We start from the raw sequence: 25,183 nt of genomic DNA, 5'->3' as shown, positions 1-25,183 counted from the left end.
CCCTAAAAGGAACCCATATTTCAAGGTAACCCCATATTTATCTAGTAGTATGAAAAGTCCATTGAGTCCTACCCACAAACCTAACCATTCTCACAAATTTGCACGCTTATTGTCCAATGTTATAAGGGTATATTCTGTCATTTCAAATTGACAAAGATAGCCCATATGAGTACGACTCTTTATAGTGGAAATGTTTGACGCAACTATAAATGTTTCACCTTCAAGCGCAAGGAAGAGAAATCATAAAATAGTTTATAGGCTCTGAGAAAAAAACACACACAAACATGTCTCTGGGTTTTGCAGAGAAGCTTTCTTACAATGAAAATGTGGGCTCGGTTGGAATGTCTGAGATTTTCGACCCACCTCATGTTTTGCAACAAAAAGTAAGGTTCCAATATATTCCCACCTGTCTTTTTAGTTCAGATAATTGTTTATGTGTTGCATGTGCTATTTTATTGTTGTTTGTGAATGTTCTTGTATTGTTGTTATCACTATAGACTTATTATTTATGATTTTGAAAGCCCATGAAAGTGTTTTTTTGTGCTTGTATTTGTAGGTAATATGTCATATGGGTAAACATAACATTGGTTTGATTCGATATAGGATTGTGCTTGATGGGCTAAAATTGTTTTTGTATATGAAAGGTTTTGATGGGTGTGTGTGTGTGTGTGTGTGTGAATTTTGTTCTTCTTGTTTTCAATATGATTAAAGTAGTAGAACCAAATGCAAACTATCGTATTAAACGTGGAAAGTTTCATCTGTTTGGTCTAATGATAGGATTTGAATGTTTAGAATGTGGAATTTTAGAAGTCTTGATTTTGTTTATGTCATAATTCTTAAATGTAGGAGGCAAGTAATTTGATGAAGGTGATAATGGTTTGAATGTTAATGTGAAAATGCAAAATTTGGCTGTGCCACAACAAATGGTACAATTTTTAGAATTCTTTAAATTGAGGGACACCATGTATCCTTCTTTTTTTGACATTCAGAAACATGATTCTTTAATGCCAGGCAATATCTTCCATTTATTTGTGAAAATTGTTAATAATACAACAACAACAACAAAGCCTTACTCCCAAATCTTTTGAAATTGGCTATGGAGCCTCAACACATTAGCCAGGGTTGGCCATTTTCTATTTGAAGTCATACTCTGTGTCACATTCTTAATTTAAATGTCCATTTTTTACTACTTCTGTTAATGTTATTTTTGGTCTTCCTCAAATCTTTTTCATTCCCTCAATTTGAATCAACTCACTTTTTATCTGAATATGACCAAACCATCTCTAGTGACTTTCCCTCATTTTTTCGTCAATAGGGTCACCACAATTTTTAAGCTGATTTCCTCATTTTGAATCCAATCTTTCCATCAAAATCAGTAAAAAAATAAGTATTCTTTTTTAGGCGGATCAGCTATGGATACTCAACAGATTAGTTAGGGTCGACCATATGTATTCTTTTCTTCCATTCTATTTTATTGGAAGTCATACTCTCTATCACTTTCCTATTTGGCATGTCCTTTTTTATTACTTCTACTAATGTGAATTTTGGTCTTCCTCTACTTTTTTTCATTACCTCAACATAGATCAATTTAGTCTTTCTTACCAGTGCATTTTTTATTCTTTTCTGAACAAGAATTATCTGTGTCCAGCATGGACATGCTGTGAATTTTTGGGTGTCCGTGCTTCTTAGGTCTACTGTGAAAGATCTGCTTTAGGAATTCTTGTAAAGGCCAATGATTGCTGATATGATGATTGGGATCACTGATAACTTCTTCATTATGTAGATTAATTATATTATGCTGGGTGATACATATCTTGATAGATTACATGATCTTGATACTATTGTGCTGACCATTCCCTCTATTATGCAATGGCAGATTGAAAATCTTGCGGCTTTGATTCGGAAGGTGTAGTACACTTCAGGACTAAATAATCTTAATGAGTCTTCATGCATATTCTAAAGCATTTTACAATTTTCTGAACCGTCTTTCCTGTCATTGCAGAGTAAGCATATTGTGGCATTCACAGGTGCAGGAATATCCACTTCCTGTGGAATACCTGATTTTCGAGGTCCCAAAGGAGTTTGGACACTACAGGTGAGAACCATGATTAGGTTTGAAGGTCTTTTCAAATTTAAATGAACCCAAAAGAATCATTGGATGAACCTTCGACCAGCCTGCCTCATAATGTTTCTTATTTATAAAATAAGCTCATTTTAGCGCTTTATATGATTCCCTGCAGCATGAAGGAAAAGGTGTGCCTGAAGCATCATTGCCATTCCATCGTGCAATGCCAGGTATAACACATATGGCTTTGGTGGCTCTGGAGAAGGCTGGTATCTTGAAGTTTGTCATTAGCCAGGTTTTTTTTTTTTTTTTCCTTGTCTTTGTGACTCAATTTTCCTGCTTTTGAAACTAGATCATCCTAAACAATGCGCAAATAGTACTTGGCCAATGCAAGGGTGATTATATCTTAGCAAGTAGGAATGGTGGATTAAGGATATATCAAGTTACTCTCTTTTTCTCTATAGTCAAAGAATTCGACTCAAAATATGCTGTGTTTTTGTGTCATACTTGCACTTCCATTTATCAATTGCTTTCTGATCGAATGGAGTGCATGAACACTTTGTAAATTTTTTGAATAAGAAGCAACTTGGATATGGTTTTGCTGAATATGACAGCAGCCACTTTGAACCTTCTATTTATCCTACAAAGCAAAAATCTTAGATGGTTGATTTCTCACAGTCAGCCTTGTTTTCATCCAAATGGGTTATAGAGTGCTAGATCTTAGGATATCTTCTTGCCTTACTGATAGATGTCTTGTTATTGTACTTTCTAGAATGTGGATAGCCTCCATCTCCGATCAGGAATTCCCAGGGAAAAAATTGCCGAGTTGCATGGCAATTCATTCAGAGAACTTTGTCCTTCCTGTGGAGAAGAGTAAGAGTTATACTTGGGATGATTTCAGTGGAAAGTTCAATGTTATTATGAAATAAATTAAAATTTTAATTATGAAGGTATTTGCGAGATTTTGAGGTGGAGACTATAGGCATGAAGCAGACGTCACGGCATTGTAAGTGTGGGGCAAGACTAACGGACACTGTTCTTGATTGGGAGGTATGTATTTCCTTGTTTGCTTGGTTACATCAATTTTTAAGCTTAATAAGTTCCCTCCCCCCCCCCCCCCCCCAAAAAAAAAAGCTTAATAGGTGTATTGATTACTTGATTTGTTGCTTTGCTTGAATTCAGTCATCTGGTCAATCATAATAATATACATACATATTATAAGGGAAGGCACTGTCAAGGTTCTCCAAATAGTAAACCTCCATTAGGAGTAAATAAAAGACCTCCATTGTAGTGTTCGTATATTCTCTATCTGAATAAGTACCTACTTGCTTTGCTTGGCTGGTGAACATTAATGCTAACATGGATACAACTAACTGGGGCGTACCGTTAAGGAATAAGAATGACATAATTGATCTAACATTGTATTGTAGCCAAGAGCCTTTTTGTTGGCATGGTGGCACCTCCTGGTGTCTCTAACGGATACATCCTGGGTTCAAATCCCCTCCCCCAACTATTGAATATTGTGTGTGTGTGTGTGTGTGTGGGAAGCTTAAAAAACTGATTCCACAATTTTGTACTTTTATTAGTTGATGATTTGGTGCTTGAGATGAAGTGACAAATAAAGCAACAGAAACCATCTTCTGATTACAAAGTCTCTTGGTGGCTGGGTGCATATCATGATGCTTCATGACAATTGAACACCATGTGAAACTAATATCAAAGTATTCACATTTTTGTTTGCATAAACCTATATTAAACCATCTCAAGTAAACTGTGTCGTGTAGAAGTTCTATGTTATTTGGTGAGCCAAATTTGCAGCTGCATGACCTCTGACTATAGGCATGAGCATATTTTATTTATTTATTAATAATACACTATATTATCTAAAATTACTAAGCCGTATTTTCACTTTGCCTTATTCTGTACATATCCTGTTTTTCAACATCTGTTGTGTGTGCATATCGGTATTGTGCCAAACTCTGTACCAACTGCCGTTTTTAATTTCAGGAATGAATGGTGTGAAAGCCATACCGCGCTTTCATAGAATAACTGGCCTTGATTTCTTTATTTGAGTTTCTTTTCTTTTTCCTTTTTATTTTCAGTCAACCAGAATTTAATTTATAATCAACTTTACTGATGAAATTTTTACCAAGGAAAATTTTTATCTGGGTGTCTTGGAGGACAATGGCAGGCAAGAAAGTTGCAAAGATTGAGGGATTCTGCCTTTATGTTCCCCCCCCCCCCCCTTTCCAAATCCTTTGTTTTGTTATGCTGCTCTGTGGCCCTATCTCATTTAATAGTATATGGAGTTTAGGGTTTAGAGTTTAGTTAGAATGATTAAAATTTATCTAATTAAAATAGTCATGAGGTAAGAAAAGTTATGTTTTCTATTTTTTGAATTAATGTTGGACCATCTGAATTTCTTGATCATGACATCAGAATGCTTGATGTTGAATTGTTACATCTATTGGTGGCAAGGTATGGAAAGCACTATAAGATTAAAAGTTTTAAAAATAATCTTGGTCATAGATCAGCATAATTATGTTTGTGTCTGATAATTATTGTCAACTGTTAGAGAACGGGGTAATGATTCATAACGAATGGGTGTTTGAGAAGTAATTAGATGGTTTGAGAAGTTAAAGTTATGAAGTTGATAATGCTGATGCATGAGTCTAATTCTTTAATGTAGGATGAATTGCCCCTAAAGGAGCTGAATCCAGCTGTGGAACAGTGTAGGATGGCTGATGTTGTATTGTGCTTAGGGACCAGGTAGGCTTTTACCTGCATTGATGCTTTCGTTGATCACTTAAAAATTTTTGTTATGGAATTTTGTAGAAGTTAAATTTCCTTATACGATTAGCTCTTAGTTTTACAATGTTTTCAGTTTTAAAGGATCGGTGGGTCATATATGATCAACCTTTTCTTTGTTTATTACACTTATATTTGAAGTTCCTGTAACCTTTTTCTCCCATTTAATTATCTCCTCTGAATTGATTATTCTTATGCAAGTATCTGAGTGTTGTCAGAATTCAGTAGAAGATAAAACTGTAGTATTTGATTGAGCTAATATTATACTATCTATTGCTAGTCAACCTCATAAGATGTTTAAATTTATCATTGTATTCTATCTTTAGACTCTTGAGTGTTTCTTCCTTTTAAGTGCTAAGGTAAGAGATCAAAAGGGTTAAGGTGGTGCAGCCATAGAATATTATGGTGATTTGAATTACATTTTATTATTCTTGGGAAGTGTGCTTAGGGTTAATTTCTTTACACTAACACACATGCTTAGCGTTTTTGATAATAACATTACTACATTATTTCAAATTTACTCCTAATATAGTAAATACTACTTATAATAATCCCCATCAAGCTGGGCCACACGTCATATAAATCTGAGCTTGTTACATAGCTAATCTCGTCTAGCTTTGCATAAGGCTTTAGTAAATTCAATTTGAGTTCTTGTAGAAACATTGGGGTAGCAATAACTCTACTTCCCATATTTTACTGAACAAGATGGCAATTCAGCTTTATATGCTTAGTTTGCTCATGAAACAGGTTTCAAAGAAATATGTATTACTACTTACTTGTCATAATACATATCAATGGTAACTGCAGTGCACTTTTTTTTTTTTTTTGGATAAGTAACTAATGTTCATTAAGCAAAATACCCAGGTACACCAGGAGAACTTCAGTGCATATTAAGCCTTAATTCCTTAAATAGGTGCTTAATCTGCATAAGCTCACATGATGTAGGAACTATGGCTCGATACTCAGCTTTTGCACTTGAGCGGGACATGACACTCTGCCTTAATTTATCCAAGGAATCAAGTTTCCCCTTAGAAAGGTGCAATATCCGGTAGTTGATCCTTCTCTTTGAGGGTGAATCTTGCTCAATTGGAATATAAATGTTTCTAACCCTGAATAATCATTAGCCTTGTACAAAATTACATAATTGGGATATGCTTTCAGATACTTCTCAATTTGAAGAAAAACCACTCATTGTGGATGACTAGTACCTGCCATAAATTGACTCACAAAACTCTATGCCAAGATAAATCTGGACAAGTAATGGCAAGATAGTTTAATTTGCCAACTAGATGACAATATCCCTCAACATGTCCCATTTCATATGGACATTATATTGATGAGTTATTTTTGGAAAACCCTTTGGCACCCAAAGCTAATTTTTTTTGCTGCATACTATCCTCAAACATATGGTCAAACTGAGGTCATAAATAGGAGTGTTTAGAACCTATTAAGATGTCTTGTAAGTGAACATGCTATGAATTGGGATTTCATTCACTTCGGCTAAGTTTAAATGTCATGTAAACATGCTATGTCATGGTTTGTATCTGGCCCAAGCAGTTTCCCATAGGAACCATTAGGAAACTACAAGCTCGTGGTGTTGGACTATTCAAATTTTAATACGAGTTGGATCAAACCCATATGTCATTGATATCCCATCTGACTATGGTATTAGCTTAACTCTTAATATTGAGGCTTTGGTGCTTATAAAGGTCCAGCAGTCATACAAAATAAACCTTTTCACAAACCTTCCCCTAACCCAATCGCCAATCCTAGCCTTAATCTGGCCCCACTAAACCTTCCACCGACACATAAAGAATCTATTAATGTCCTTTGGATTAGCAGATTGTTTTCATTAGGGATGGAGGTGTTCAACTTTTTTTGGTTCTCTGGCGAGGATGGCCAGAGTTAGATTACCAAAGGAGGACCTGCAGCAGCTTGATCTTATCCTGTTAGGAGACCCACTCAATAGGGTTGAGTTCCTCCCACCCAGTGTCAATGCAGATACTGACCTTCGATCATGTGTGTATACCTTCATTGACATAGTCAAAGGAGCCACCCAGTGACATTGTGGTTAGATGGTGGAGGATTGTTTGTCACTAATTGACTGGTTTGAATGCTACCTAGAGCTATGCTTGATTGGATTGAGTCTCTCCCACCCTGGGGTAGTTGGTGTGGACACCAAATACTATACTGATTTGAACAAAATTTTGTAATTATTTGAATTTTGAGCTAGTTTGATTTTTGTTTTGATTGAGGATTTTATGGGGTTGTAGTTGTGGCATGGTCGTAGCTTTGCTTCTTAATGTAATCCTGGTGGGTATTAAAAAGAAGCTCTAGTATATGTTTGGGACATTGAATTTTGAACTTAAAATCCAGCCATAGGTGGTGAAGTCTAGGGTTTTTTCCCAGTTCCCTTTATTTTCCCTTCATTTTCTATTTGTGCTACTACTGATGCTGCATCATAGGTAATGGCTGAAGGTGAAAGATCTTGTGCATAAATTTCAGATTTAATATCTGAAGTCTCCGTACCATCTCTGTGTTGAATTATGGTTGTTAATGATTCTGACATTAAAGGAAAATGTTATTGATTACTGTCTTTCCTTTTAAACTGTTTTGTTCATTTAATTAGACATCAGGTGCTTAATATTATTGTGCAGTTTGCAGATAACTCCAGCATGTGACCTTCCTTTTCAAACTCTCCGTGGTGGGGGTAGGGTCATAATTGTAAATCTTCAGGTACTTCGATATTTTCCTCTAGGGCTTTTCTTTTCCTCTCTCTGTTACATCTACGTTTCTATACCATCCAAAGTGAAATCTAGAAATGTGACAGATTGCGAAGTTTTTGCTACTAATGCCTCTTGCAAGTAAGCAAGGTCTTATAGTAATGAAACTGGATGTTTCTCGTATTTTAGTCAATGTTTTTTCCACCCAGCATTTGAGCTTTATTGAAATTTTTTTCATTTTCTATAATTCAGGCAAGTGTATGGTCAGGACATCTGATGATCTTTTTTTTTTTTTTTTTTTTTTTTTGCTTTAAACCCATACATATACATTTTCCAAGACAGTTCAATGTTTATTTTGGTTCTCCATCCTATGATTTTTTTGCGGGAATAACATTTTTGCTTTCGTTGTCTATTGCTTACTCCATGCTGCTATTACAACAATATCTTTAGTGCAGGATACTCTGTATGTCTTGTTGACTTATTATGCAGCTACACCATCACCTCAATTGTTCCTCATAAATTTCATTTTGTATCTGCAGCAAACTCCAAAAGACAAGAAAGCAAGTTTGGTTATCCATGGTCAAGTTGATAAGGTATTATTAATTTGGATCAAAATAGTACTTTTGGCAAAATTTTTCCATCACATTATGGAATTTAAAAGCCCAGATGTTTAGAAAATTAATTTGGTAGAAAGTATCTGATTCTCTCTCTCATATCACAATAATCCTTCATAATGATTAAATTCAAAACTTCGTAACATCTTAAGCTTTTGGGGCAAGTGGTAGTTTATCATGATTTCAGACTAAGTGAGCTTTAGTTTAAATCATGTCTCTACTTTACATCCGATTTAAAAAATTTCATAATACTACTTTTTGAGCCCCAATTATTAAGGGGGAGTTTGGGTCCAAGCATGATAAGTGTTAAAATATGGTTAAATGATTAAATTCACCATTTTCTAACAACTTAAGATGTTTAGTGTATAGATTTTCTTGAAAGTATTTGTTTATCTCTCTGCCTTTCTCTTATCATATTACATAGTCCTTCATTACACTAGTTTTTGTGACTATTGAGTGCAGTTTAAAATTAAGAAAATGATTTTGAGTTATATTAAAATTGTTTTTTTTTTTTTTTTGGTAATTGTATGTACATTTGATACAGTACGCCTAGAACTAGGTAACTCAAGGTGGCTGAACTACTGAAATTTCATGTTGAAGTTTGGGGAGGCCCCTAAGATCCATTAGATCGGTAGGTCATTGATGGGGGAATACTTATCAGACAAAAAAGAAGAAAAATAAAAACCCTCTGTAGCTTGAAGTTTGGACCCTAAACAATTTGAAATATCATGCTTCTGGGGCACTGTACTTTGCAATGCTAGAGTTTTACATTCAAAAAAATGGGTTGTCAGTCATGTGGTACAATTGGTAGAAGTCCATTTTAAGGAGCATGGTTACAAATTTTGCATTGGAGATGGCCCTTTCAGTGAATTCGAAGTATTTATTTTCTACATTTCCTTATACATCAAGAAGATAATTACTGCTCATATGTATAAGACATTTGACTTGCTTTGCCCATTTTGTAACAAGCCTGTTACTAACTTGATCAAGAGCAGGTGATTGCAGGGCTTATGTATGATCTTAATTTACAGATTCCTCCATATGTCAGAGTTGATCTTTTCCAGATAAATCTTACTTATCGTCAGTTCCCCAGATTTTCAGGTAGCTTTGCTAGTTTTAAGCTTCCCTGTTTTTAATATTTGATGTAAATAGTCTTGGTGGGGTGGCTCTAGTCTTTTTCTTTTTATATCTGTATAAAAAAAGGATAAATAGAAATCTAAGGTGACATCCCAAGGAGTCCCATGCCTTTCTTGGTTGGACAAACCCAACTGGCAATTTCCATCTTCCTGAACTAAGGAAGCAGATTATCTGGTGCACCAGAAGAAGGACCAATTTTGCTTACACCATCCAATCATCTCATGCCTATTGAGAACAAATCAAATCAGGTGGTTCTATTTACCAATCTTTCTGACTCACGGATTAGTGCATTCTGCAGTGGTGGCCTGGACCAGTAAAAACAAAGTTTATCCTTTATGTTGAACCAATTAACCAAGGCAAATGTTTTAGTTTTTTCACTTACAGTTAAATTATTCTTCTAGTATCATCATGTGTGCCGTTAGCTACATAGATCCAATGATTTAATGTAGCTGGTTTGGATTCTGGTGCTTTACTTGCAATGCAGACAAAAAATATGTGAACTGGACTCTCAGGGTAACAAGCGAACATGGGAAGAATGCTCCATTGCAATTCATCAAATCAGTTGAGGTATAGTCTTCCTGTCAGTTTTAGTATTTTAATATTAATGTTTCTCATTGCCCTAACTGGTCAGAGCTGAAGACGCGCTTCTTCTATCATCCTATTTTTGATTTGACTGCTACACTTCTATTCAAATCTGTCTATCTACATTTTATTCCTTGGTAGATTTAATTCTGAGATTATTCATTTGCATGTTTAGGTTTCCTTCTTAGACAGGCCAAATCTCAGGACAGCTATCCTACTTAAGCAACCATTTTTGCTGAAAAGGTATCCTCTTTCAGATTAAGTACTGCAATTGCTGGTACATGGTGAAATTTTCTCTCTTATTCAGACGTAAAGTTACAGCTTCTTCATATTCAACCATTGTAAAAAAAATTTCACATTGGTAGGGAAATAATCTAAAACAGCATTAGACAAATCTGATTTTTCATTTCAGAAGTTCACCCACAGGCATTGAAATGTTGAATAACAATAATTTAATATTTTTTCTCTTGGCCTTTTTAAAATTGTTTTGGAGTAGACATGGTAGACTAGAAAGGAGGGTCACCTTCTTCAATTTTTAGAACCCTTCTTCAATGTTTTGGAATATCTTTTATAGAACATAGGGTTAGAATAATACCATTTGTTAGGCTTAGAACCAGAAACTTGAGCAAGTTGGACCTCTAAATCCTAAAATAAGGAAAAAATGGTTGATATATATAGCTTGGAAAGAAATTTTACTACATCCTCAAAACTACTGTGCAAAATATGAGGAATGAGAATATTAATAAAAAGAAGGGAGAAATTTTAAAATATTCATTGAACTGGAGATGAGCTTTCTTCTCTTTTCCTCCCTAATTAAAGAAATGAGATCCTGAATTCCAATTTAAGACTTGGATGTGTTGTTTAGAAAGAATAATTATCTAATGATAGTTGCTTGAATGACCAAATAATTGGTAAGCTTGTCCTGAGTTATATCATTTTGCTTGCCAAAAGCATTGAAACAAAAAATTTCACTGCTTGTGCAAAATCAATGGCTAAGGCTTGTAGAATTATGGTGCTGCTACTCTGCATTGGGACTGCCTAGTTTACCATTTAATGTAACTCTTATGTAATTTTAATATTTGCTTCATGTGACTATTTTTTATTTATTTTTGATAAGTAATTGATGTGACTATTTTTATACAGGCAATTAATTAGTACAAGACCATTTAAAATATCATTGAAGATCAATTTTAGTGATGGTTGTGGGTGTCAGAGCACAAAAGTTGAGTTCCCTGTCAACTTTCAGGTGCAAATTTCTTCTTTTTCTTTCCTTTTTGACTAGGCTTCAGGTAAAAAACTTAGTTCTTGATTTTGTATGCCTACCTTTTTCTCCCAGAAAAAATAGTGACGGTGGGGACAAAGCTCATAAGCTTATCCTTAAAGGACGTTGTTTATGTATATTTTACTTGCTTCTTCAGTTACCATTTCCCTTTTTTTTTTTCTTTTTTTCTTTTAGAGTTTGTAAGAAATTAATCTTGTTACTGCAAAGGATTCTGAGATAACTCTAGAGTTAGAAATTGTGCGGGCAATTTAACCTTTTAGACTTTGGTGATGCATAAAATTGGCAATATGTTTCCTGTAGATGTTCTGTTTAGTTGATTGTTTTGGCATCCTAATGTATTTTGTTTTTGGGTTGGGGAGTTCTGTTGTAGCATTTTACCTATTTGTGTTTATGTGTCAAGTTAAATATTCAGGAAAGGCTAAATCAGATTAGGATAAAACTTATTTGTTTTTTGTACCATACAGGTGTTAGCAGATAGCATCAACCATGATAAGGATGATGTGATTCAGAAACTGAAGAAGACAGCAATCCAAGATCAATGCTGTGGGCAAATTTCATTAGTTGAAAGAAAGAATCTTTTACCTCCCACAAAAGAAATCTCTATTTATGCCATTGCGACTGATTTTGTTGCATACAACACTTATTTGTCAAGCACTGGATTATCGGAAGATATTCCCAAGAGTAGTGGCTATATAATGAGAAGGCTCAAGGATAACATTAATACTGAAATGCCTCTCAAGAAACTAAAATGTTGTTGAGTTGATTATTTGTTCTCGTTTTCAGTTTTTTTGGGTGTAAATTTTACTTTTGGGAGCCAGTGCAACATGGGGAGAAGAATGGGGTCTAGATGATATATAGAGAAGTTAACCTTGCATATACGCTGTAGTGTCCAAGAAAACTTGTACTGGCATTGGGTCTCCATTGCTGTGAATCTGGAATTTTTTGTGGGGGAACATAATGAACCCATTCTGTAAAGGTTTAGGCAAAAAATTGAATGATGGAAATAGGGTTTCTCATGAGCTTTCAATCATCTGTGGGCTTGTATGTGTAGCTTTTTATGTTTAACTGAAGTTGATAGTATTTTTTGATATGGAGTAATGAATAATCTATTCTAGTCGCAACCCGTATCAAGTTCGGGAAAATTGAATGTGTATGATGAATTTTGACAATTTATACATGTCAATTTTTTACAAGTTACAAAACAAATGAAATTTTGTTCAACTTCCATTTCATCTCTAAGAATAAATCATCCCAGTTTAGTCCTTCAAAAATTTAAAAGGCATCAATTCAAAGATGAAATTATAATTTCTTAAATTTGGAGGATAAATATAAACTTAAACCAAATTAAAACTGCAAAAAAGAGGATCAAGGGGCTAGCACCAATTCTTCTTCTTATTTTTTTTAAAGGTAAAAGTACGGTTGATAAAAATGACCTCAAATAAAGTCCTTAAGGAATGAAAGTGGTAGATGGCCAAAGGACAGTTGACAACAACTAAACTTTCTTTTGAAGTGCATAGGAAGACATGATTGACAATGAAGCAGTGCACACAATCGCGAGGAGAAGGGAGCCAGCTGATACAAGTCCATTATTGTAATAGGTCGTACTTAATTTTCCAGCTGAAACAAATTCATCATTGTAATAGCTCATACTAAATTTTCCATCAACAAGATCTTTGAAATCTATGCTTGCACCAATTCCTACACCTGCCGCAGTGGCTAATAGGTATGATACAACCTGCCAAAACCACCATTAATGTCAAACTCCCAAGTAAAAATGTAACCAAGTTAATGTGAAAATATTGTGGATATATCATTTCTTTAATAAGTTAGAGATACTAAAAATATATTACTCCATAATACTTATAAATTGATGTGTCACTAATAATTTTATATATTCGACTGGTGATATTAGGGGTACTACAAAGCACCTCTCTAAGTTAGAGATACTATAAATATATTACTCCATAATACTTATAAATTGATGTGTCACTAATAATTTTATATATTCAACTAGTGATATTAGAGGTACTACAAATATACTATTGCTATATAACACGTATCACCAATTTTTTTTTTTTTTTTTTTTTAAATTATTAAACATTCATTTATGAAAAATGCTAGAATTACAAATTATTTTATAAATTGCCGATTTGAAAAGTAATTATTAATAAGTAAAAAAGTAATGTTAGTAGTGAACCCAAGTAAGAACAAATAATAATTAGTCACATTAACAAATTATAAGAATATTGTAATTTGTAAAGTAATTTGTGACCATAGCATTACTCTTCATTTATTAGGTTGAAATATTTTCCGGTAACTATATAGTAGATTTAATATTTTCCATTTTCAAATAAGAAGCTAGCATTTTCTGGTCTAGCTTCAAAATAATAATAATAATAATAAAAGCTCTGACTGGGGACCACTATACAAGGTTTTCAGACCCGGACCGTTCATTGAACCGTAAAAGGGAGAGGTTCAAGGGTTTTGAGGTTGGATCGAGGTCGAACTGGGGTCGAACCGTGATGACGTCATAATTAATTTAATAATTATTTTAAATATATATAAAAACATTAAATTAATAAAAAAAATAGAAAAATTAACTAAAATAGCCTAATTCATTTAGAAAAGCTTATTTCTAAAAAATACATAAAACTTACAAAAATACAGTACACAATTACACATTGTTACACACTAGACAAAAAAAACTCCTTCCCATCAAAAATGCATGAAAGAAACAAGTCACTAGACAAAAAAACTTTTCAAATGTAACATCCTTTCCACAAGTTAATTGAACCATAATACAAAAATTGATCCCTAAAACATCCTAATCCCACATTCACTTTTCCTTTTCAACTTTCCACAGAACCTACTCATTATGCAACAGACCCAAAAAAAAAAAATAATAATAAAACTAAATAATTAACTTGTATTGCTGGGAAAGCATAGGGTTTCTGAGAATAATGTCTTCTTATCTGGGAAAGCACAGGGTTTCTGCAAGTCATTGGTACTTTTATTACTGTTTTTGCTTCTTCTCATTTTGACTAGCTATTAGCTTACTTTTGTTTCACACTGTTTTTGCTTCTTCTCACTTTGACTAGCTATTAGCTTACTTTTGTTTCACATTTTGATTAGTCATTTCTTCTTCATTGTGCTTGTCAAGTATGTGAGACATTAGGGCCAATTGTTTTCAGGACACCATCATAAGAAAAAGCTAGTTAAGATACTATAAGGCGTCTGCCTGTTCTATCACTGAACTCATTTTGAAACAGGTCCATGGTCCACCTGTTCTATTCTTGAGGGTCATTTTTCTTCTTCTCTTTTTATTTTTTTATTAATATGTGGTCTGATAGCTGTAGTTAAGTAAATTTGAAATCTAGCATATTCAGATGCTATGTTAATTCTGGGATTTCAATTATGTTGAGATTGCTTTTAGTAATGGGGCAAATGATTTGAGAATAATGTAAATATTATTGAAACCAACAGCAATAAAAAATACAAAAAAAAAAAATAAAAAACATGCAGCAAGAAGTTGCAGACACAACAAAGTAATTTTGGCAGACAGAAACACCAATTGACCCAAATCAATTTTCACAATTACAATAATATCACAAGCCTTGTCTTCACATACACCAACACTTCAGATCTATATCATCATCCACAATCAATTTTCAATTGACCCAAATCAATTTACACACCAACACTTCAAATCTATATCATCATCTACAATCAACTTGCAAATATTAACAAAGAAAAAACAGATTAAAGTACCAACGACGGCGACGGCGATGGCGACGAGGCACAGAGTGAGCTGCGACAGGGACGAGGGAGAGAGGCAGAGATGAGCGTGAGAGAGTGAGCTGCGATCCGGGTTGAGCTGCGACGGCAACGAGGGAGAGAGGTAAAGACGAGAGAGTGATTGAGACTTTGAGAGAGTGAGGAAAAGATCTGGGCTGGGCTGCAACAGTGCGACGGCGACGAGGGAGAGAGTGATTGAGAGAGTGAGGATTGAGGAAGAAATCTGGGCTGAGCTGCGACAGTGCGACGGTGACGAGGGAGAGGTAGAGACGAGAGAGTGATTGAGACTTGAGAGAGTGAGGATTGAGAGTGATTTTTGAGAAAGGCAGAGACGAGTGAGGATTGAGAGTGATTGAGAGAGGGTTTTAGAGTGAGGCTAAGAGTGATTTTTGAGAGAGGGTTAAAAAAAAAAAAAGGTGGAACGACGCCGTATAGGGGAAAAAAAAAAAAAAAAAAAAAAAAAAGAGGCTGAAATTAGGGAACCGTCCAAACCGTGTGAACCGGTCACGGTTCACAGACCGCGGTCCGGACGGTTCCATGCTTTTTTCGCATGGAACGGTTCCTTACCTTAAATGGACCGTGAATCTGAACGGTTCCCGGATTTTCCGGTCGGACCGTACGGTCCGGTCCGGGTTTAATAACCTTGCCACTATATTGTCTAAGTTTCTTACTTAGAGGACAAGCCTTTCGATCAGGATATACAATGAGTCAGGCCGTTTTTATCAGTTGCAAACATGCAAATGTGAAAGTTTAATTAATTATTATTATTATTATTTTATTTTTTATTTTTTAAAAGGAAGCTATTAAACACAAAACTAAGCCTCAAATATCCTAGAGTGCCATGACAAAATGAAATAAAATAGGTAGAAATTAGTAGGAAATCAAAGATAATTTAAACAAAAGAAATTATATGATCGTTGTACCTTGTCACCATAAAATTCAAATAGAGTGAGGCCTTTATCATTGTTCATCACAATCCAGAACATTACAAATGCAATTGTTTGCAAGAGAGTATATCCAATGCCATCGACGCTAATACCAAGCATGTAGCTGCAGTTTACAAAAGTTTAACGTGAAACTAATGAAATACTTAGTAAAACAAAAACAATTAATAGAGAAAAGAAATATCAGCTTTTTTTTTTTTTTTTTTTTGGAGAGGGAGCTTGTTTAGACTTTAGAATGAAATAGAGATCACTTCTTCCTCAATATATATATATATATATGTGTGTGTGTGTGTGTGTGTATGTATGTATGTATGTATATAGATCACTTGCCATCAATGCCATAATGAAATACTTACCATTAAGTTTATGCACCTTAAAAAGAGATATTGCCAATAACAAAGAAGAAAGCATAGCCACTGTTAAAGGTTGAGAGTCAATTATCTGAGAATCAAGACTCAATTTCATGTTTTAACTAGCATTTTCATTGGTCAAGAAAGTAAATATAGATGATACTCTTTGTACATCTTAACTGGGGAAAAATAGAAGCATTTTATAGATTCACATATTAACCATGTATGCATAAGAAACTCACCTTATTTGGATCTTGAAATTCTTTAAAAGGGACAACTTCTAGTACTTAATTCATGACCATGACAATCATTAGATAAAGAGAAACAATTACATAATGCACAAACTCACAAGTTTACAACCATATAAGATCAATGAAAATTCTAACAGCCTATAATTCATTAGTTAAATTTCACTTTGTTGAGAGATCCTTTATTAAATTGCCTCCCTAAAAGGGGGTTCACTCTCCTTCTAGTACTTACAACAGCCCACAATTAACTAGTAAGAAAATGTAAAGTCACAGCCACACACACAAAAAAAATAATAATAAAAAAATAAAATCTGGGGAAAACAATGTTCTAATAATCAAACCTAGTTGTAGTGAGCTTTAATTCTAGTTGTAAAATGTGTACACTCTGGAAATACAATAGGTTCCACAAGTTTCCTACAAAAATGAATGAAAATCAAGATATTACTTTTGCTAATTCTTCCTTACAGCAATGAAAGGATTTTCGTCACTAATACTATCCACAGCAATACCGACAATGACGAAATATTTCGTCACTAAAAATTTTAACTTTTAGCGATGAAATATTTTGTCACTATAGATTAATTAAACTCGCGCCAAAGTTTCCCTCCACTGGTGCCCATTTTTCAAATCACAATAGCGACGAAATTTATTTTTCGTCGCTAAATGTTATAATTTTTTTCATTATTAGTGACGAAATATGGGTGCAGAGACAGCCAGGAGGTTTGCCTAGAAGCAGCCACCCTTGAAAGAGTGCGTAATAGCTCACTGATCGAGCGCTCTTAATTTTTTTCATTATTAGTGACGAAATTCATATTTCGTCACTAAAGCTGTATTTTTAGCGACGAACTCACTAATTTTTGTCATTAAAAATACATTTTGTTGTAGTGTGTTATAAAATATAATAAATTACATTGTTTCATGATAGAATATATTATTAAGGTTAATTATTGTTATACACAACTAGTAACACACAATCATACACACATGACACAATCTATGAAATCATGTCATTATAGTTGTGAAATAAACACGATTTCACAAAAACGCGATTTCAGTCTGTACATACACATTGTGTGCGATAATGATATGAGTAAAAATATTCTTAGCATGGAACCCTCCCCCCCCCCCCCCCCCCCAAAAAAAAAAAAAAAAAACAAACAAACAAACATAGTTATGCTTCTAAGAATAATTTCTGCACAAATACAGTAGCAATATTAGTGATGATGCATAGTAATTTTTCAGTGCCTACTGCATACCTGTAGCTATGAAGGTTGTTCAACATCACTATGATACCATCAGGTCCATTCACTGGGTGTTCGTATTAATAAGAACAATTATGAGTGATAGTAGTAGGAAAAGTAAAGAAAGGCCCCTCAAAGAAAGTATCACAATTTGAGATTTTGGTAGTGCCATCTTCACCAATTAAAGCCTAGCTAAGCTAACACTTTGCTAATTTATGATGTCTGTAAAATTGAGACAATCTATAGTGTAAGGACTGAATTTGGATTAGATCCAATATAGGATTTGGGTTTATCCTAACAACCCCAAATAGTGAATTTGTAGAGCGTGGGTGAAAGAGCTAAATCTACTCCAGTTGAAGAAAGACAATAAAAGTTGCTGATTTAAGATCATTAAACATAAATAAGATAAAAAAAAAAAATGTCCTCAGCATGGCCTGAGGAGCTTATGTTATAATGTCTTGTTGATGAACAAAGTTACAAGAGTTCGCAGTATTATTACAAAGATTTCTTGATTTTTTTCCCATCCTCCTCCTTTAGGCCACCTTCCCATGCTATATACTACAATCTTGGTATCATCCCTACCATACACATGTAGGTTAGATTCTAGGAACTCCTTCTTGTCTCATCTAACACCTCCCAGAACCATTAACTAGTAGCTGTAAGGCTGCTTGACCACTGTTCAGGTATCACCTCCATATTAATGCGGTCAGAAAGTTAGTTGGGAGACATTTAATGTGGATGTAGTAGCTTTTGAAGATATTTGTTGCTTCCTTTTGCTCATCCTTTATCCAATGTCCGACTCTTGGTTGTGATGCAACCTTGCAGGATGTCCGGGATGACAAGACATTCTTACTGACTTCAAATCTCTGTTTCTGAGATAACTTTTCTCCTCGAACGCATTTTGGACTATCACATACAATCTTTATTTTTTCTTCTTATACCATTCCTATTATAACCTTATTTGACCATCCTCGGATTGATTGATATCCTTGGATTGGGCCATAGGCCCAATTCATACAGTTTCAATAGTACCTTTTAGATAATTGGCCCCTATAATAGCCCTTCAAAATCCTGCTTTTCAACTCCTCGAGAGGAAAGGAGGATTTTGATATCCTTAACCCATCCCGTCTGTGGCTATGCCCTCTCGAACTCTCAAATGCCTTTTTACCTACTTAAGGCATGCTCTTGACGCTTCGGCATCTAGAGCATGCCATCATTAAATTTTGGCGGCTCCCTTGTCCCCCATGTTCAATGGCAGGATATAAATCCAACGGTGAAGGATTTTCCTAGGTTTACGTGAGGGAATTTTCCCGCTTTTAACTTCTGTGCCACTATAAATAGCTTTTCAAATCAATACATTTTCCTACTTTCAACAATCACATAGTCCTAGAACTCATACACTGAACATGTCACTTCCTACTTTCAACAATCACACAGTCCTAAAGCTCATACACTGAACCTGTCACACTCTCTCACCTCCCTATGCATCTACAAATACTAAAAATTTGTCCAAGGACCTTCTTTCCAAACCTATAAGTTGCCTTGAATCCTCTTAGTTTTCATTTCAAACTTGTTAATTTTTCTTCAAAACTTCTTAGAAAATGGGTAAGTTCAAGCATTTAGTTGAGTCCGAGGAGGGTATGAAAAGATTTAGGGCTAAGTATAGAACCCCACCAACAGTGGGCATGAGATACGCTGCCCAGGGAGGAATGGGTAGATGCTAGGAAAATAGGAGATGTGGTCATCCCCATGATCACCTTCATAAAGGGAGGGATGACCATTCCCATGGGCACTATCACTAGGAACTATCTTAGGTTCTTTAGACTATCTCCCACACAATGCGCCCCAAATATGTTTAGCGTATTAGGGAGTATAGAAGCTCTAAACAAGAGAATGAACCTAAATTTGACCCACCATGATGTGAATTGGGTATACAACTTACACCATCTAATGGGACAAAGATATTACCTTAAGTCTTGGTATCCCATAGTAATGTTAATCCACTGCCTCCCCACATTCAACAAAGGCTTAAAGGAAGACTTTTTAATCTTTTATGGGGAATGGCATGATGACCTACCCTGTTCGACTAAGGAGGGAGAACCAGGTGGGGGTATAGTCGTAGATTTATGTGTCTTGCCTTGTATTTCTCTTTTATTTTCCAATATCCTTGCTTCTGACAAAATTTTCTTTCATTTTAATGATTTTGTAGATAAGCATTCTACTAAAACCCTAGCTCAGCCTAGTCAACAAAGAGAGCTTAGATACAATTTTACGGTCTGAGGTATATGTAAACGAAGCCAATGGTCAACTGCGAGTGGCGCACCTAATTCTTGGGTACACACCCATTTCTCTCGCATTTCAGGCCCCTAAGTACATGATAAAAGCCAACGATCCTCGGTTCCATCGTATTAGTGCTGCCTACGAAGGATTTATTGTTCCAAAGGGTATTTCCATTCTTGAAGGTACACCCTTTACTCGGCCACTCTTCGAAGCCACCCCTTCAGTAGGAGCATCCTCGTCCCAATTCATTCTTGAAGAAGAAGAAGAGGAATAAGAAAAAGAGAAAGAAAAAGAAGAAGAAAAAAGTCCAGAGGGAATTGTAGATTTGTCAGATTCCTCAGTGGAATTTGAAGTGTTCAACCAAGCCTTATCTCCCGAGGGTATATCGGCTAACGTTGACTTCCAACATCAAGCAGAAGTCACCACTTCGGACGAGATGGGTATCTAGAGGAAATCCCAAAGAAGTTTGATGGAATTAATAGAATCCCAGCTAGGAAAAGGTGCACCGGGGAAATCTACCCAGCCAAAACTTCTTCCTCCTCCTCCCAAATCACCTCTTCCTCCTCCTCAGCTGTTTCTGTTATCCAGACCTGATCCTGCTGATCCAAAGAGGAAGAGAGAGCAGAAGAGAAAAGATGTAGTGGATGCTGGGAGGTCTCGTCCTACTCATAAGGATGAGACCCAGAGAGCTATAAAACAGTAAAGGACCAGCCAAACATCACAAAGAGGTATGGAGAAGGGGCATAATCAGCCCCCAGAGCCTCAAGCTTGGCCTCCAACACCCATGCTAAATGGCGAACCCCTGAGAGATGATGCATCACTTAAGGATTTCAATGGGGGTATTGGATGCCATGTTGCCTCAGCTTTGGAGGGGGCTCTATTACTCCCAAATGATATGGCCGAGTTGAGGAACATCAAGAAGAATGAGGTTTTCCTCAACCTTAAAAGATATTTGGGCATGGAATGATGCTATCCTTCTTTTTTTTTTTTTTTATTTATTTTAAATTTGGTATGTTACTAACCCTTTTCTTTTAGGCTATCCAAGCCACTTTCAAGATTAAGGAGATAACCAACTCTTGCTATCAGAAATTGGACGACAAGCAGAAAAGGCATTTAGCGGTTGTGCAGTCGTTTAACATTGCTAATCAAAGCAATGCAGACTTAAGGAAAAAGCTGGCCGAGGAGGAAAAGGCCTGAAGGAGTGTTTGACTCGGCTCTTGAGAGCGTTGAGAGACAGGCTAAGGATCAGAGGCAGCACCTTCGTGAGGCCAATGACCAGCTGGCTTCTTCCAAGGAGCAAATAACAGCCCTCAAAAAGAAATTAGAAGAAGCCCAGAAGCTCAAGGATCAGGCTAAAAACTTGAGAACTGAGACCGAGAAGGTAAAAATAGAGGCCATTAAGGCTAGGGACGAGGCTGAATAGCATGGTTACGACGTCGACGTAGCTGAGACCGAGGATACCCTCCGAGTAGAGGTCCCTACCGTATGTCAAACCTATTATGCTTAAACTTGGGAGGAAGCTCTCAACCAAGCCAGGGTTGAGGCTTCTTCTAAGTTGAGAAGGCCAGAAAACATCTACTTCCCACCAGCCATATGAGCCTTGGAGATTTCTTCCACTTAAGGGGAGGTGGCCTCTATAGTTGCTAACTCGGTCGAGGAAGCACAACCTCAGGATCCTCTTCCTCCTAACCAGTAGGAGCAGTCAAAGGAAATCTGAAGTTTCAAAGGAAACATCCTCGGACAAGGCCACAGAGGTTCCACAAGATAGGGCAGCTTCCCAAGATTTTGAACAGGTCTTAGCTTCAATTACTATGCCTGCCGAGGGGAAGGAGAAAGCAATTCCTACTGAAGCAGACAAACCAGCTAACAAAACCTCCAAGGACAAGCTTCAGATAAAATTGAAACATTGAATCTTGATTTTGTAATGTAATCATGATTTCTGTAATGGAATTTATTTTTTTCTAAGACATGTTTTAATGAAATATGCATTTTTACTTTTCAAATTTGTATGAGTTGTTATTTATTTTATCTTTATTTTATTTGTTTTATTGTTTATATTGTATTTCTCTTTTTAAGTAATTTTCATTTTGATTGTACTTTGTTTGAACATGATCATATGCCAGGAAAGTCCAAAGTTGCTTACACAAGAGAAAAACAAAGTTTACACATATTTTTAATTGGTAATCAGAGTGGATTGTAACCATTGAATCCATAGTAATATTAAGACATATTTTGAATCTACCAATTCTAACAAGTTTAACTTCAAGAAAATGTTCTAATGTTTGATCAAATAAAGCTAAGTCCAAGGCACTTCAGAATACTTTAAGTAATGCTTATGGGCTTATTGTGGTCTACATCTTTATTAGGTGATAACAAACCTTATGATCAAAAAAAGGGATCAGGGGTTTATTTCCTTCAAATACTTAAGTTCGTGTCAAACTAGCATTTTAATAGGTACCATAGTGCATTAATTTCCATTAAGTCTATGGTCTGAAGAGCCTAACATGACTTAATTTCTGTTTAATACTTCAATAGATGTCAAAGGGTATTAATTTTCACAAAGTCTGTGGTCCAAGGGACCTGACATGACTTAATTTCTGTTTAATACTTCAATAGATGTCAAAGGGTATTAATTTCCATTAAGTCTGTGGTCCGAGGAACCTGACATGACTTAGTTTCTGTTTAATACTTCAATAGATGTCAAAGGGTATTAATTTCCACTAAGTCTATGGTCCGAGGAACCTAACATGACTTAGTTTCTGTTTAATACTTCAATAGATGTCAAAGGGTATTAATTTCCACTAAGTCTGTGGATCGAGAAACCTGACGTGACTTAATTTCTGTTTAATACTTCAATAGATGTAAAAGAATATTAATTTCCACTAAGTTTATGGTCCAAGGAACCTGACATGACTTAGTTTCTGTTTAATACTTCAATAGATGTCAAAGGATATTAATTTCCACCAAGTTTGTAGTCCGAGTGTGATGCCCCGATTTGATTAATTGATTGTGTGATGTGTGTGAGTGTGTGATGAGTCTCACATCGAGTATTTACTGGGTTGAACTGGGCTTTATTAACAACTACAAGGAGCCTCAATCGTGACTAGTCCTTCTGAGGTATAGTGCAGATGTGGCTAGCGCTTTTCTTTGGGTCGTTATATATGGTATCAGAGCCGGCCCAGTAACTCCGTGTGGGCTCAGAGACACTACCCCACAAAGTGGGCCCTAACGAGGACGTTAGGGATTTAAGTGGGGGAGATTGTGATGCCTCGATTTGATTAATTGATTGTGTGATGTGTGTGGGTGTGTGATGAGTCCCACATCGGGTATTTACTGGGTTGAACTGGGCTTTATTAACAACTACAAGGAGCCTCAATTGTGACTAGTCCTTTTGAGGTATAGCGCAGATGTGGCTAGCGCTTTTCCTTAGGTCGTTACACCGAGGAACCTGACATGACATAGTTTCTGTTTAATACTTCAATAGATGTCAAAGGGTATTAATTTCCATTAAGTCTGTGGTCCGAGGAACCTGACATGACTTAGTTTCTGTTTAATACTTCAATAGATGTCAAAGGGTATTAATTTCCACTAAGTCTATGGTCCGAGGAACCTAACATGACTTAGTTTCTGTTTAATACTTCAATAGATGTCAAAGGGTATTAATTTCCTCTAAGTCTGTGGACCGAGAAACCTGATGTGACTTAATTTCTGTTTAATAATTCAATAGATGTAAAAGAATATTAATTTCCACTAAGTTTATGGTTCAAGGAACCTAACATAACTTAGTTTTTGTTTAATATTTCAATAGATGTCAATGGGTATTAATTTCCACTAAGTCTATGGTCTGAGGAACCTAACATGAATTACTTTCTGTTTAATACTTCAATAGATGTCAAAGGGTATTAATTTCTACTAAGTCTGTGGACCGAGAAACCTGACGTGACTTAATTTCTGTTTAATACTTCAATAGATGTAAAAGAATATTAATTTCCACTAAGTTTATGGTCCGAGGAACCTGACATGACTTAGTTTCTGTTTAAATTTCAATAGATGTCAAAGGGTATTAATTTCCACTAAGTTTGTAGTTCGAGAAACCTGACATGACTTAGTTTCTGTTTAATACTTCAATAGATGGAGGAACACATGATATATGATTGGGACAAATTAAAGAAGGACTAAACAAGGCTACTTTTATTAATAATAATACCTCTTTAGGTTGTTTACATTCCAAGGATGGAGTACAATATTTTTTGTCTAGATTATCCAAATAGTACACACCTATTCCTGCCACTGAGGTGATTCGATACGGCCCTTCCCAGTTAGGCCCCAATTTTCCCCAGGCTGGATTCTTGGTAGTCCCCAAAACTTTTCTCAACACCAAATCTCCTGAGGCCAACGGTCTTAACTTTACATTGGTATCATAACCTTGCTTGAGCTTGGGCTGGTAGTAGGCCAATTGGACCATTGCATTCTCTTTTCGCTCTTCGATCAAGTCTAGACTTTTTTCCAGCAACCCATCGTTACCATCAGAGGTAAATGCATTTGTTCTCAACATCGAGAAACCTATTTTCAGAGGGATTACAGACTTAGCCCCATATGTCATTGAGAAAGGGGTTTCTCCTGTTGACCGTTGAGGCGTTGTTCGATATGTCCAAAGGACATGTGGTAATTCCTCCACCCATTTTCCCTTTCCATCATCCAACCTCTTTTTAAGTCCATTCACTGTAACCTTGTTGACAGCTTCAACTTACCCATTTCCTTGCGGATAGGCTGGAGTAGAATATCTATTCTTTATCCCCAAATCAAAATCGTACTGCCTGAAGGCTTTGCTATCAAATTGAAGTCCATTATCCGAGATGAGGGTATGGGGAACCCCAAATCGAGTAACGATATTCTTCCAAATAAACCTTTTGACATCCACATCTCTGATATTAGCCAAAGGTTCAGCTTTGACTCACTTAGTAAAATAATATGTGCCGACCAGTAGATACTTTTTATTTCCTAGTGCTTTAGGGAAAGCGCTTACAATATCTAAACCACATTGAGCAAAAGGCCAAGGGCTGGAAAGAGGATTAAGAACTCCTCCAGACTGGTGAATATTTGGCGCGAATCTC

The 25,183-nt window shown here is 35.7% G+C and overlaps 2 protein-coding genes across 2 annotated transcripts; one reads left to right on the top strand and one right to left on the bottom strand.

The window, feature by feature from the left end:
* The first annotated feature begins 193 nt into the window (after positions 1 to 193).
* On the top strand, positions 194 to 12,330 carry LOC115983858 (NAD-dependent protein deacetylase SRT1-like). Its single transcript, XM_031106693.1, has 14 exons — positions 194 to 383; positions 1,877 to 1,906; positions 2,003 to 2,095; positions 2,241 to 2,360; positions 2,838 to 2,938; positions 3,016 to 3,115; positions 4,755 to 4,834; positions 7,531 to 7,609; positions 8,136 to 8,189; positions 9,206 to 9,311; positions 9,832 to 9,914; positions 10,105 to 10,172; positions 11,073 to 11,175; positions 11,676 to 12,330. Exons 1-14 carry the CDS (start codon positions 285 to 287, stop codon positions 11,967 to 11,969), a joined length of 1,410 nt encoding a protein of 469 aa, XP_030962553.1. The 5' UTR covers positions 194 to 284; the 3' UTR covers positions 11,970 to 12,330.
* Positions 12,331 to 12,703: 373 nt separating this feature from the next.
* Positions 12,704 to 16,415, bottom strand: LOC115985675 (CASP-like protein 4D1). The gene is made up of 3 exons (XM_031108592.1): positions 16,303 to 16,415; positions 15,930 to 16,056; positions 12,704 to 12,946 (listed from the first exon to the last, which is right to left on the bottom strand). Exons 1-3 carry the CDS (start codon positions 16,413 to 16,415, stop codon positions 12,704 to 12,706), a joined length of 483 nt encoding a protein of 160 aa, XP_030964452.1.
* Positions 16,416 to 25,183: the final 8,768 nt, after the last annotated feature.

This window comes from Quercus lobata, chromosome 4 (genome assembly GCF_001633185.2).
Source record: "Quercus lobata isolate SW786 chromosome 4, ValleyOak3.0 Primary Assembly, whole genome shotgun sequence".
Taxonomy (NCBI): domain Eukaryota; kingdom Viridiplantae; phylum Streptophyta; class Magnoliopsida; order Fagales; family Fagaceae; genus Quercus; species Quercus lobata.
Note: the sequence above shows the minus strand (reverse complement) of the source record. Positions and strands in the feature narration are given on the sequence as shown.

Bases quoted from the DNA above. Each gene is read 5' to 3' on its own strand.
- LOC115983858 (XM_031106693.1), top strand. From the start codon at position 285: ATGTCTCTGGGTTTTGCAGAGAAGCTTTCTTACAATGAAAATGTGGGC. The intron at 3,116-4,754 runs GTATGTATTTCC...TCTTTAATGTAG, and splicing joins ACACTGTTCTTGATTGGGAG to GATGAATTGCCCCTAAAGGA. The intron at 9,312-9,831 runs GTAGCTTTGCTA...CTTGCAATGCAG, and splicing joins TCAGTTCCCCAGATTTTCAG to ACAAAAAATATGTGAACTGG.
- LOC115985675 (XM_031108592.1), bottom strand. From the start codon at position 16,415: ATGAAATTGAGTCTTGATTCTCAGATAATTGACTCTCAACCTTTAACA. The intron at 16,057-16,302 runs GTATTTCATTAT...TGTAAACTGCAG, and splicing joins GTGCATAAACTTAATGGTAA to CTACATGCTTGGTATTAGCG. The intron at 12,947-15,929 runs GTACAACGATCA...TGGTTTTGGCAG, and splicing joins TTGAATTTTATGGTGACAAG to GTTGTATCATACCTATTAGC.